Genomic DNA, 11,952 nt, shown 5'->3' with positions numbered 1-11,952 from the left:
TAGCTAAAGTTGTGTTAACGTTGTCAGAATTAAACCTCCTTCGCAATGTTATAAAATCTGATTAACCTACACTAAAAAGTACTTAGTCTTAAAAAAATTGGCTGAAAACAGAAAAGCATACACTCATTGAAAAAAAGGCTCAATGGGTTTTATAGGCTTATATGTTCTAGGTGCTTGACTCAATTTTAAATAATGCGCAAAAAAAAAAAAGATTTAGGACAAATGTCTTAAATTGCATGATATACTTTCATATTTAATGGGTTATTTCTAAATTTAATGTTATGAAAAATTATGCTTACAAGCTGTTTAATTCAAAGAAATTATAATCAATTAAAATTAAATCCATAAAATGATCTCATGATGGGAACCCCTAAAAGTTCTATAAATGAAGCACCTGACAGAACCCTTTAATGTTCTATATATAGAACCTTTTCTTTCAAAAATGTATCTAGGCCAGGGAAACATTTAAAAAAGATTAAAACAAAACAGGAGAGTTGAACACCATTCAGTGAAGTCAAAGCAAAATGACTCAGCATCCTTGCGTATCAGTAACATTACGAAAACCGGTATTTCTAACAAAGACACAGTTCAGGCTATCTGTTATGAATATTATCTTGGGAAGCATAAAAGTTAATATTTTAAAAAATGTAATGTTTTTGTCTTGAAAATCAATAGGGTCCAACATTCTTCTTTTTGTCCACCAATAAGTTGCAACATGCAACAGCAGTATATTCTAGATTGGGTCTGAATAAACTCTGATTATTCTTTTTTCCTTAATTAACAATAAATAAATAATAAATAAATGATTCAAAACTCAACAGTAGTTGGTTGATGAATGGATATTTCCTTCACAGACTCATGAGCAGTCTGGAATTCATTAGTCTTATATGAGCAGCTTTTACTGTTAAAGTTACCTCTTAGATATATTCTTTTATATGGATAACACATTACTAGCGTAAACAGACTCTTTCTGTGCATTTCTGTGCTATGGAAATGGACAATTAGATTTGGAACACGTGTGACAAACACCTTTTGGTTTAATCGCCTCAGCATCCTGATATAGGGATTTGCAGCTAAGCATGTACTTCAACACAAAGAAAACTAATTGTTCACGGTCACGCTCAATTTTAAATTAGCGAGAAAAAAGACACGGTTCAATCAGGACATATCGTAAATCACCGCTTAAATCTTGTATGAATACCTTCTGCTGTCCTAAGCTGTTGTTCTCAATCACGCGATTGCTCACTCCCTTATGTTCCGATATTCATGTTTTGAACATTTGAGCCTATACAATAGAGATAAGTAAAAGCAGTAAATGGCAGGTGCATAAATGTCTGTTTGATAATCCTGTGGGGACAGTGACATTGTCTTAAAACAGGTTTAAAACTCACTACACTTTGAGAAGTGAAATCTTCTGTGACAAGTAGAACGATTTTTTTTTTCATTTATACTTGCTATTTGCTAGAACTCATTTCTTAATTGGTCGCATTCAGCAATGTTACTGATTTGGCCTGAACAATACTTCACCCTAACATGACAGTATATGCAGTGAAGTGGTTATATGCAAATAATGAGGCATAAAGGTCATTGCACTCTATCATATCCTTGTGGTTTTGGTTGGTGACAGCTTAGTTATGTAACTTTTACATGCCCAAAAAATGGGGAGAAAACAATGACATACCTCTTTTTTGAGCTCTACAGAATTCATGTCAATGCACATTCAACTGTAAAAGGAATTCTGAAACAGTTTCTTGTGATACATATGCTCATGTGTTCTCTGTTTGGTGAGACATTAAGAAAAGGTTAAACAATATGGGTGTATACGTGTATAAAGTATTACATCATATGACATACAGTATATTTATTTTCACTTCAATGAATTCAATGCCGTTTTATTTGTATAGTGCTTTTACATCAAAATACATTTACATGTAATAATTTAGCCGACGCTTTTATCCAAAGTGACTTATAAATGGGCAGAAGAATCGAAGCAGTTAAACTAACTGAGTAAGTTCTATGACCCTTTTAATCTAATGCAGTATATGTATAAAAAAAAAAAAAAAAAAAAAAAATATATATATAGAATAGAAGAGAAGAGAAAGTGTTAGTATTAATGGATCAAGTGTTGGCGAAACACACCAGGATGAGGAAAGAAGAGGAAAAAACTTTATCATCTAAATATTTAAATATATTTAAATACATTTCCATTTTCCATTTCAGCTCAATAAAAGTTCAAAGCTTAATTTCCATTTAATTCCATGATTGAATGCTTTTAACAAATCATTTTCCTCAGTGGAAAACTACAGGATTGCTACGGTTACAGAGGGCACATAAATACATAGGCCTACTTTTATTTTATATGCTAAAAAAAATACCCTTTTCATAGTTGTGCTTATACTTTTGAGCATTTTTATTTTCATATACTGTCAATTACATAATAATGTATAACAGATCATGTAGATTATGTAGGCTGTTTTAGTCAGTGTACTGTTCATATTATTATTTGTCCTTTCACAGATACTCATCAGTTCATTAGTCTAATCAGTAATATTTTATTAGTAATATCCTGTAATTTTAAGGATGAGTGTGGTCCATCTGTTTGGTTTGCTTTGATTCCATTATTGAACATAAATCAACAGTATTAAAGCAATTTTGCATAAAAAACCACAATAACGTGTGCATATAATAAACTGTGCTCTTTTATTGGGCACATGTAAACTTTTGAGCCACACCAATATTTCTGCTTGTTACCCCATTACACATCTTTATCAGCACTTTGTCAGATTATTAATTGTACATAGAACTTTAACATTAAACCATGTAAACCACTGAAATACGTTTTTATAATAAGCTGATGTTTGATATCAGCCTTTTATTGTCTTTAACGAGACAATTGTGAAAAGGTAAAGGTCAAAGCTTCATTTTAAGCATAGCTTACATTTTTAACAATGGAGAAGACTCTTTAAAATAGGCCTTCATGGCAAATGTCAGTGAATGCACTTCATGAATGCACGTTATTTGTTTAAACGTTTACTTTGTTTACCTGCTCAAACAATTTTATTACAACTGCAATATATGTTTTGGGAACACCGTGCATTGTGTAAACCATATCATATTTAATCGTACAATTTTGTGTAGCCTAATTTTTGTCATGTGAACCACACCTGCTCTATCAATAGGTGTGGCAGTGGTGTAACTAATGACATATCTTTCAAAATGAAACCTGCTGAGTTTTACACTTATCTCATCAGCTGATTTGTGTTTATATCAGTGTGGTTTATTACATTCACCATATAATACGACTTTTAGTTTACACTAGCATTTAAGTTTGGATATAATTCTCAAAATTGTTCTATAATTTAAGAGTATTTTGAATTTGAAATAGGCGGCTGAATCCAACCAGGGGGAAAAAAAAAACATTAGTGTAATTACATTTTTAACAAAATCTCTTAGTTAAAAGCAACAAACATAATAATGTTGACTACAAGTTAAATAAGTTAAGATATTGTTTAACCATCTTTTGAAATGTTGATACTAATTTGATAAGACTGAATGTCTAAAATTATTAGATAAATCAACTAATAGGCCTACACAAAATGTCACATTTATTAATATCATAAAATCTATTGCAAAAACGTACTGATGTTTGTGCTATTTTCTCACCAAAAGGGATGCTAGTTCATTTATGTTTGTTAGAAATGGATGAAAAATGATAGAGATTATGGGGAAAACCTAACGAGGCTAAATTATTAAAATTCAAGCAGATATTTTTTAGCGTAATACAAAATATCAAACCGCTGTTTTCGTCCTAAAAATATTGTACTATAAAATTACATTTATGAATTATATTCTTGTCCTTTGGTTGTGTTGACATATTTCCACCTTTCAACGACCAGTCTCACTATAGTGTGGTTTTACTGTTTTCACTTGTTTACACAAGACCTAAGCCTACAACACAATATGATGAGACTGGAATAAAATGCACAAAAATATTCTAATTTAAGAGAGTTTTGAAAGAGATGTTTACAAAACCATTGCTAGAGAAAAATGCTAGTAAAAAATAGACCTTGTGAGGTACAGACCTTGTGACACGTTTTTTTCCCCCGTTTGAAAACTAGCCCCGGACAGGCTCCTGTATATTAAGAAATGTGATGGGAAGACGACAATGTTATGCATACTTTCAACAATTACCGGTCAATACCTTGGCTTGGCAGCATGGTGTTCACGTTGAACTGAAGTATTTCATCCAGTAAAGGGCGCTACTGTCACTGTGATGCTGTAACACCAGTAGAAGAAGACGGTCACGTGACGCCAGAATTTCAACACAGCAGCGTGTGAATTTGCTGCTTTCCTGCCTGTCAGTCATTCCGGTCATTTACTTCTTGTTTATATTTGACTGATGCTTGTAACATTTATTTCTGGACGAAAATGACCACGCAGGCTGCACGTCTTTTCCGTAGAATGGATGGTCTGTTTGCTGTGTACAAACCGCAAGGAGTTCACTGGAAACTTATTCGTGACACCATAGAGTCCAATTTACTGAAAGGTAGTGTCTGCGTCACTTGTACATTAAATGCATTGTAGATAACGAGTATACTTTCTTTGTGATAAATTATGATTATTTTTTTTTATTGTGATACATGATTATCTGACAACTGAAATCTGCATCTTTCTCTCTTCAGAGCTGAACTCCTGTCCTCCACCAGCTCCTCAGCTTGCAGTGAAGTTCCAGCTTCTGTCCAGTGGAGAGAACAACGGCTCCAAAGATCTCATATTGTCCCCCTCTATGCTTCCCTCTCTGGCAGACCATCCTCTAGGTGGGTAGCCTAGACCTTACAAAAACATGTCCAGGTCACCCCGAAATCAAAAGAAAAAAATCATATTACAAAGATGTTTTTTTTTATGCATTAAAGGCAGTGCAACAAATACTACCATAATGTACATATATCTTGCTATTTACTTTTCCTCTGTTACAGTGACAGGGCCGCAGTTTCACAAGGTTCATGTCGGAGTTGGTCATCGCTTGGATGCTTTTTCCTCTGGAGTGTTAGGTGACCGACAATTGAAACCCTGTGTTCTAAAGTGAACTATTGTGTGATGTGTTCTGTGCTCAATTCTCTCATGTTTCTATCTCAGTTTTAGGTGTTGGGAAAGGAAATGGAGTGCTGGAGCATCTGTGCAGTTCACATGTAACCAGGGTAAAGGATTAGGCTCTGCCTATATTTTATGTTATAGTTAATCTCTCATTCGAATGCTTTACTGTTTTTCTGCCTGCCTAATTGATTCTGAATTTATAATAAGTGATGATCAAATCAGAACTGTTAGCAGACGTGCATTAATTGTAATAATGACAATTTTACGCAGACTTTTGTGTTTGTTTTATATCTGAAGGACTACACGCTTGAGGGGGAGTTTGGAAGAGCCACCAATGATTTCTCTCACACAACCCGAGTCATAGAGAAAACCACATACGGTAATTTGTACATTACAATAATTATCATCATAACCTTAAATTCTGCATGAAATGGAAGTTCTGATAGTCTTTTCTTCAATATTGCGACGTATATCTGAGTGAAATGGCTTCTCAGACTAGAAAAAAATGTAGGGTGGTACTTAATTTTGTCCATCAGGAATTGATTGGATGGTTGTTGTTGTTGTTTTCTATTGCTGTGATGTCATGTGACTGAGTGACAGGCTGTGCCGAAAAACATGTCATCAGAGAAGCGATTTGCAGGAGTGGGAGGGGAGGTCATTTTGATTAAAGATTATAAAGACAAATGAATTAAATAATGATGTGCACTGATAAATCATTTACAATAGATACTTCAATATTCCATAAAAAACAACAATAATTGTACATTTTGGTTTCATGGTGACTTTAATATCAAGAAACTGCTATAATAAATTACAAGCATATTTGTTATGTATGGAATACAGACTAACAATTTGTAGTAAACTTTGTCTTTATTATGTCTTTTTAGACCATGTTACCCAGGATAAGCTAGAGAGAGTCCTTGCCATGATACAGGGAGCCAATCAGAAAGCCTTAATCACGTGAGTCATCATTTTACATATTACATTTCATACTGTCAGACGATGTGTATACATTTGGTTAATGCATAGTGTGTTTCTTAGTATGTTATGTCTCTCTGCAGGTATTCTCAGATGGATCTGCGCACTCAAGAGGCTTACGAGCTTGCAGTGAAGGGTTTGTTGTATCCTCATGGTAAAAGTCCACCTATTCTGACTGGTCTGCGATGCATACATTTCAATCCGCCACATTTCACATTGGGTTAGTACATTGAATAATATATTCTGTACATATACATTAATATAGGTTTGCTTTACTTGTAAGGCCAGTAACCACAAATTTGTTCTTTTCTACACAAAAAGAGGTCCAGTGTGTGAATGAGACTCAGAAGTATCTGCGTAAATTGATTCATGAGGTAGGACTAGAGCTGCGGACTTCTGCTGTCTGTTCTGGAGTGCGTCGTACACGAGACGGTCCTTTCAAAGCAGAGAATGCTCTCACCCGACAACATTGGACTGCTGACTGCATTATACAAGCTATTGCTCACTTTCGCAAGACTACCCGCAAAATCAGGAAATCTGGGATGTGCAGGCAGACTGCTGGACAGTTGAACTCGAGCGCAAAGGTTCAAGAGCAAATCAGAAGTCAAATTGGACAGTCTGATCAAATAAGTCAAGAGCATGTTGAACTCACAAGCCCTACTTCTGATAGGACTGTGGACAGAGTGACCCCTGGGACTGGGTGAGGGGAAAATTAAATTAGTTAATTGAAAGGATTTGATTTCTGAGTTTACCTTTTCACTATAATTTATAGATTTGTTATACTGTCCATTGTGCATCAATAAAAAAAAAATATATATATATATATGATGTTCTCATTGTCAATTGTACAGTGCTAAATGTTGGTGTTATAAATGTAGATAGATCACACACACACATAACAAGATAGATATTTCCTTATTAAAGGAGAGTAAAACAAGAGTAGTAATTGCACAATTAAGTGTTTTCTGTATAGCACAAGAACGCGTTTTGAATACTACAGTTAAAAAGTGGAACCATTGATCGCTTGATCAAATCCTGTACGGATGTTTGTAAATGACGAACTCGTTCACGTGGTACTTGTTACTTTACTCCGCACTTTTCAGGATGGACTAACCACAGTTGTAATGGCTTACCAAAAACGGCATTTCAATAATTGAATTGCTGGTGCGAATTTATTTATTTATTGACCGAATCAAATTCTTTCTATTATTACATTTCAAAAGGTTATTGTTTTAATGGTTCAAATGTCCCCAGCACCACAAAAATCTCCTGACATTTACATTCGGGCCAATGGGGGATTTGGCTTTTCGCGTCACCAAGCGCCCCCTAGAGGCAAACTCTTTTCACCGCCTAGTAAACCGTCTGTTTACCTTTTGTTACATTGCTTTCTAGCACTACGTAACCTTCCGTAGGTTGTGTGTTTGTAATTTGTATGATCAAAGTGTTGTCAGACGGGTCAGTTTGGTGATGCGAGTGCCAGTGCGTTGGGTATTATGGGATGTGAAGGACACACTGTTAAAGGTCCGGCGCTCGGTTGGGGAGCAATACTGCAGCGAAGCAGAGCGAGCAGGACTGAAGCTGCCAGCGGCACAAGTCGAAACTGCTTTCAGACAAGCTTACCGGCAGCAATCCACACTATTTCCCAACTATGGCAGAGCTCAGGGAATGGACAGCCAGGTCTGGTGGGCTGGACTAGTGAAGAGTACTTTCGTCCAGTGTGGGGTAGATGACCCTGCTCTACTAGATAAACTAGCCAACAACCTCTATTACAACTTTTGTGGACCAGAAAACTGGGAGGTGAGAATTGACTTTTAGATATAAAATAGCTATTTTGTTTTCTTCTAACTAACATTGTTTTTTCAGCAGTTTTTTATTAGCAATTCCAGAAATCCCCGATAGGGGTCGCCTGTTCAATACAAATTTCCATTGCCAGTTATTTCTTACCCTCTAAAATGACTAATTGAAAAGCTTGAATGCATGCGTGATGCCAGACAAGTACATACACTTATGCTCAAGTGTCTTACATTATATTTAAATCTAGGAAGATTGTTTTTCATAATCTCAGATTGTGTCGTCATTAGGTGTTTCCTGATTCTAATAGCACCCTGAAGTTCTGCATCGCTTTGGGACTGAAGCAAGGAGTTGTTTCCAACTTTGACAAGCGTTTGGAAGGGATCCTGAGGGGATGTGGCCTTCTCACTCACTTCTCATTTCTTCTGACCTCAGAAGAAGCTGGGGTTGCTAAACCAAACCCTGCCATTTTTACCCAGGCACTGGTGCGATGTGGTGTGCAGGCCTCCAGTGTAGTCCATGTTGGGGACCATTATGTGAACGACTACCTGACCTCACGCTCATTGGGTATTCGAGGTTACCTGCTTGACAGACAAGATTCTCATGGGCACCTTGATGTTCCCACACAACATAGATTACAGAGCCTAGATGAATTACCAGCTCGATTGCAGCAGGATACAGATTGAGAGTTGATATGTTGCTGCATTTTTAAATTGACCATATTTTTTTGCAGTTGCCCATTTCGAATGATGAAACAGATGTAAGCCTGAATGTCAGAATGTGGGGACTGGGGAGAAAAAAAGTTCCACTTTAGTTTTAATAAAATTATACTGCCACTAAATTATACTGTTGTTATTGTTGATCTGCCAATAAATGACACTTTATTTGTGGCAATTGTCTGATTGTTATCCACTGTGGTTTCTGGTTAAATACTGCTCAGATATCAGTTCTCAAATACAAAAGTAATAAGACATATTGAATAAGGTCATATAATGCTTTATTCAGAAAACAAAACTCGGACCCTTAACCAATTCTATTTCAGAATTAGAAATCTTACATTGCTTTCCCCTATTATTATTTCATAGCATTCATAACAAAGTGAATATTTCTGAAATATGTCATTTGCCTATTTGTTAATTTGGTCTTTTTGTCCTGGTGCAGAATACTTTTTGTTTAAAGGAACACTCCACCGTTTTTTGAAGTAGGGCTTATTCACCTTCTTTCCTACATTTAGATAGGTGGGCAAATGCATTTTTGTCTCAGTGCATGCATTGTTTTAGTTTGACAGGGTCGGCCCTAGCTTAGCTTAGCATAATGAATGGAATCCTTTGTTGCCAGCTAGCATGTCATGAGTAAAAGTAATATATAAAATAAAAAAAAAACACCTAATTATTTCTTGTGGCCTGCGTATTCACAAGTACAAATAGTGATGCAGATTAACACTAGGCGATTTCCCATGCAGATATTGACTTGGGACTATATTAGGGGGAAGCACAGGCGAAGCACTGCTACTTGGGTGCAGAGATATCACGCCCAAGTAGCAGTGCTTCGCCTGTGCTTCCCCCTAATATAGTCCTTAATATATAAGTCAATATCTGCCTAGGAAATCGCCTAGTGTTAATCTGCATCACTACTTGTACTCGTTGTGAATACGCAGGCCACAAGAAGTAATTACGTTTTTTTATTTTATTTTTTATATCACTTTTACTCAGGACATGCTAGCTGGCAACAAAGGATTCCATTCATTATGCTAAGCTAAGCTAGCGCTGACCCTGTCAAACTAAAACAATGCATGCACTGAGACAAAAATGCATTTGCCCACCTATCTAAATGTAGGAAAGAATGTGAATAAGCCCTATTTCAAAAAACGGTGGAGTGTTCCTTTAAAAAAAAAAAAATCATTATGATGGTCAGCAGATGGCGCTGTAGTAGCCTACATTATTATTGGTGTGGTGACTGATGGGAACCAAATGTAACCATATGCATTTTCATTAACTAAATAATCCGAAACAAACAAAAGCGTTTATATAATCTGTTTTTTTTACGTCATTATCCAAATGATTCAGAACAGAAATTCTTGAGTGATATAGTTCAGATAATAATGTCTAAGGACAATGGAAGTATTTCTGTAGAGCGCTGATATGATTGTTTCCCCGCCGAGGCTGCTGGGCACACGTGGAGGCAGATCACTAACCCTAATACCCAAATACTCTTATTCCTCCCCATCTGCTCCGGCACAGATACCAGTTATGGATGGACATTAAAAGAATATCAAATTGGACGAAAAACGAGATGGCAAAAATAAAATAAAAATGGCGTATTCAAAACTGCTCTAAGATTTTGAGGGCAAACACCAGCAGGACATCGACTGTCCTCTTCCACGTAAGGTACAGAAGCGCTGTTCTCGGAGTATTTACCCAGGTGATGTTCACGTAAACTAGCCTACAACTGGAATATATCCTCTCTTTTGTGTTTCTATCTCCCTGCTCCGTAAGCCTATTTTACGGGAGTTCCCTCAGCAGAGCGCTTAAAACAAAGCTGGCTTTAGAGGCTCAGCCAGTCGGCTATGAGGGGTTGTGCTCCAATCCAATTGAAAACCTTAAAGGGATTGGCAAACCCATCAACAGAGGATCGTGGCAGGAGAAGAAATGGAGAGGAGATCGAGGTTAAGAGCAGTTAAGATGAAATATGCAAATAAAGATGGGAAGAAAGACGCATAACTCTTAAAAACAAAGTGATGCCACAGAATAATATGGTTCTATGGAATTACTGTGGAAACTTTGGAATCTTATTTTTAAGAGTTTCCCCAAATCACTTTTTCAGTGAACAGTTCTTAAAAGAACCCTTTTTTTTCTTAGTGTGAAAAGCATTTTAATAATCTAAAGAACCTTTTATGCAGTGGAATGGTTCCATGGATATTAAAGGTTCTTCATGGAATCATAGATGCTATAAAAGCTTTATAATAAGGAAGGATTCTTTCCTGGGGCACATGAGAAAGAAAAAACTTCTCACTCTATAAACAGATAAATAAAATAAGTGGAGAGAATTGAGGCAAAAAAATAAATAAATAATAGGGTATGAGCACAAAAGGCGACCAAATTAAATGAATTTAAAAAATACTCACGCAATGTCACGCAAGCATTTTGGTCACTCATGCGCAAGCTTAACTCCTCTCGGCCATAATCTCTAGAGTCCTTCCCCTCATCTCACAAAAGGTTTAGCCAAACAAACAAATAAATAAATTGGTGAGCAAGTAAATAAAAGAGCTGAGCTTTTCCCTCAGTAAAAAGAGCACTCTGGCAGCGGGCTTTTTGTTGAGCTCTGCCTGAGGTTTTCTGTTTGCATTTCCATTTGACCCTTTTAAAATATTCAGATGATGGAGGATGTAAATGGACAGAGTGGTTTAAAGAGAGGAGGATAGCTTGGCAAGGGGGAAAGAACGTGCTTTATAAAACATTTGATGAAATAAGAAATTATAGGGAAGAAAGAATCAGGTTGAGCCCAAAATTTGCAGCACTTTGTGTTATTTGGAAAAATATGCAAACTTAGACAAAGAGGTCAAAAACACTCAACAAAATGTCATACAGCCAAGCATGTGACAGTCATATTGGAATCATCTATCTCTAACCTTCATGCTTAACTAATGATCAGTGACAGTCAAGAAACACCTCATTCTCCATATACAGTACAACCAAAATAATATTCCCACGCACTATTTACAAAGCATTTTTCCCCCAACATGAAACAAGACAGCATTTTAAAGAGAAAGACGTATGGTGTTTACAATATATCATACATGAACGTCAGTCAATAAGCAGATAACCAGGTTTAAATGGGATTCATTTGGAACAAAGCAAGAGATGCAACACTGAGCATCATCTTTGGTGCAAAGGCCAATTCAGAACATCCGTTATTCTATGATGACATCGCCATCACGGCTGACTGCAATTCCACGTCTGGAAGTTATGCAATGACTGCATGTTACAAAACTGTTCAGTCCGAAATACCCAATACTTACTTTAGCGTTTTAACTAAAGTCCTCTCAAAAAAAAAGAAGAAGAAAAATACATTTGATCAGTCCAAAACACA

General features: G+C 36.2%; 2 protein-coding genes across 2 annotated transcripts; both read left to right on the top strand.

Annotated features, from left to right (window-relative positions):
• Nucleotides 1–4,280: 4,280 nt before the first annotated feature.
• On the top strand, nucleotides 4,281–6,874 carry trub2 (TruB pseudouridine (psi) synthase family member 2). The gene is made up of 8 exons (XM_084425992.1): nucleotides 4,281–4,546; nucleotides 4,683–4,817; nucleotides 4,977–5,051; nucleotides 5,137–5,198; nucleotides 5,392–5,473; nucleotides 5,982–6,054; nucleotides 6,156–6,292; nucleotides 6,394–6,874. Exons 1-8 carry the CDS (start codon nucleotides 4,429–4,431, stop codon nucleotides 6,774–6,776), a joined length of 1,065 nt encoding a protein of 354 aa, XP_084282118.1. The 5' UTR covers nucleotides 4,281–4,428; the 3' UTR covers nucleotides 6,777–6,874.
• Nucleotides 6,875–7,381: 507 nt separating this feature from the next.
• hdhd3 (haloacid dehalogenase-like hydrolase domain containing 3) lies at nucleotides 7,382–8,762 on the top strand. Its single transcript, XM_084425995.1, has 2 exons — nucleotides 7,382–7,869; nucleotides 8,154–8,762. Exons 1-2 carry the CDS (start codon nucleotides 7,540–7,542, stop codon nucleotides 8,547–8,549), a joined length of 726 nt encoding a protein of 241 aa, XP_084282121.1. The 5' UTR covers nucleotides 7,382–7,539; the 3' UTR covers nucleotides 8,550–8,762.
• The last annotated feature ends 3,190 nt before the right edge of the window (nucleotides 8,763–11,952 follow it).

This window comes from Rutilus rutilus (assembly GCF_951802725.1).
Source record: "Rutilus rutilus genome assembly, chromosome: 12".
NCBI lineage: Eukaryota > Metazoa > Chordata > Actinopteri > Cypriniformes > Leuciscidae > Rutilus > Rutilus rutilus.
Note: the sequence above shows the minus strand (reverse complement) of the source record. Positions and strands in the feature narration are given on the sequence as shown.

Bases quoted from the DNA above. Each gene is read 5' to 3' on its own strand.
- trub2 (XM_084425992.1), top strand. From the start codon at position 4,429: ATGACCACGCAGGCTGCACGTCTTTTCCGTAGAATGGATGGTCTGTTT. The intron at 4,547-4,682 runs GTAGTGTCTGCG...TTCTCTCTTCAG, and splicing joins AGAGTCCAATTTACTGAAAG to AGCTGAACTCCTGTCCTCCA. The intron at 4,818-4,976 runs GTGGGTAGCCTA...CCTCTGTTACAG, and splicing joins TCTGGCAGACCATCCTCTAG to TGACAGGGCCGCAGTTTCAC.
- hdhd3 (XM_084425995.1), top strand. From the start codon at position 7,540: ATGCGAGTGCCAGTGCGTTGGGTATTATGGGATGTGAAGGACACACTG. The intron at 7,870-8,153 runs GTGAGAATTGAC...TGTCGTCATTAG, and splicing joins GTGGACCAGAAAACTGGGAG to GTGTTTCCTGATTCTAATAG.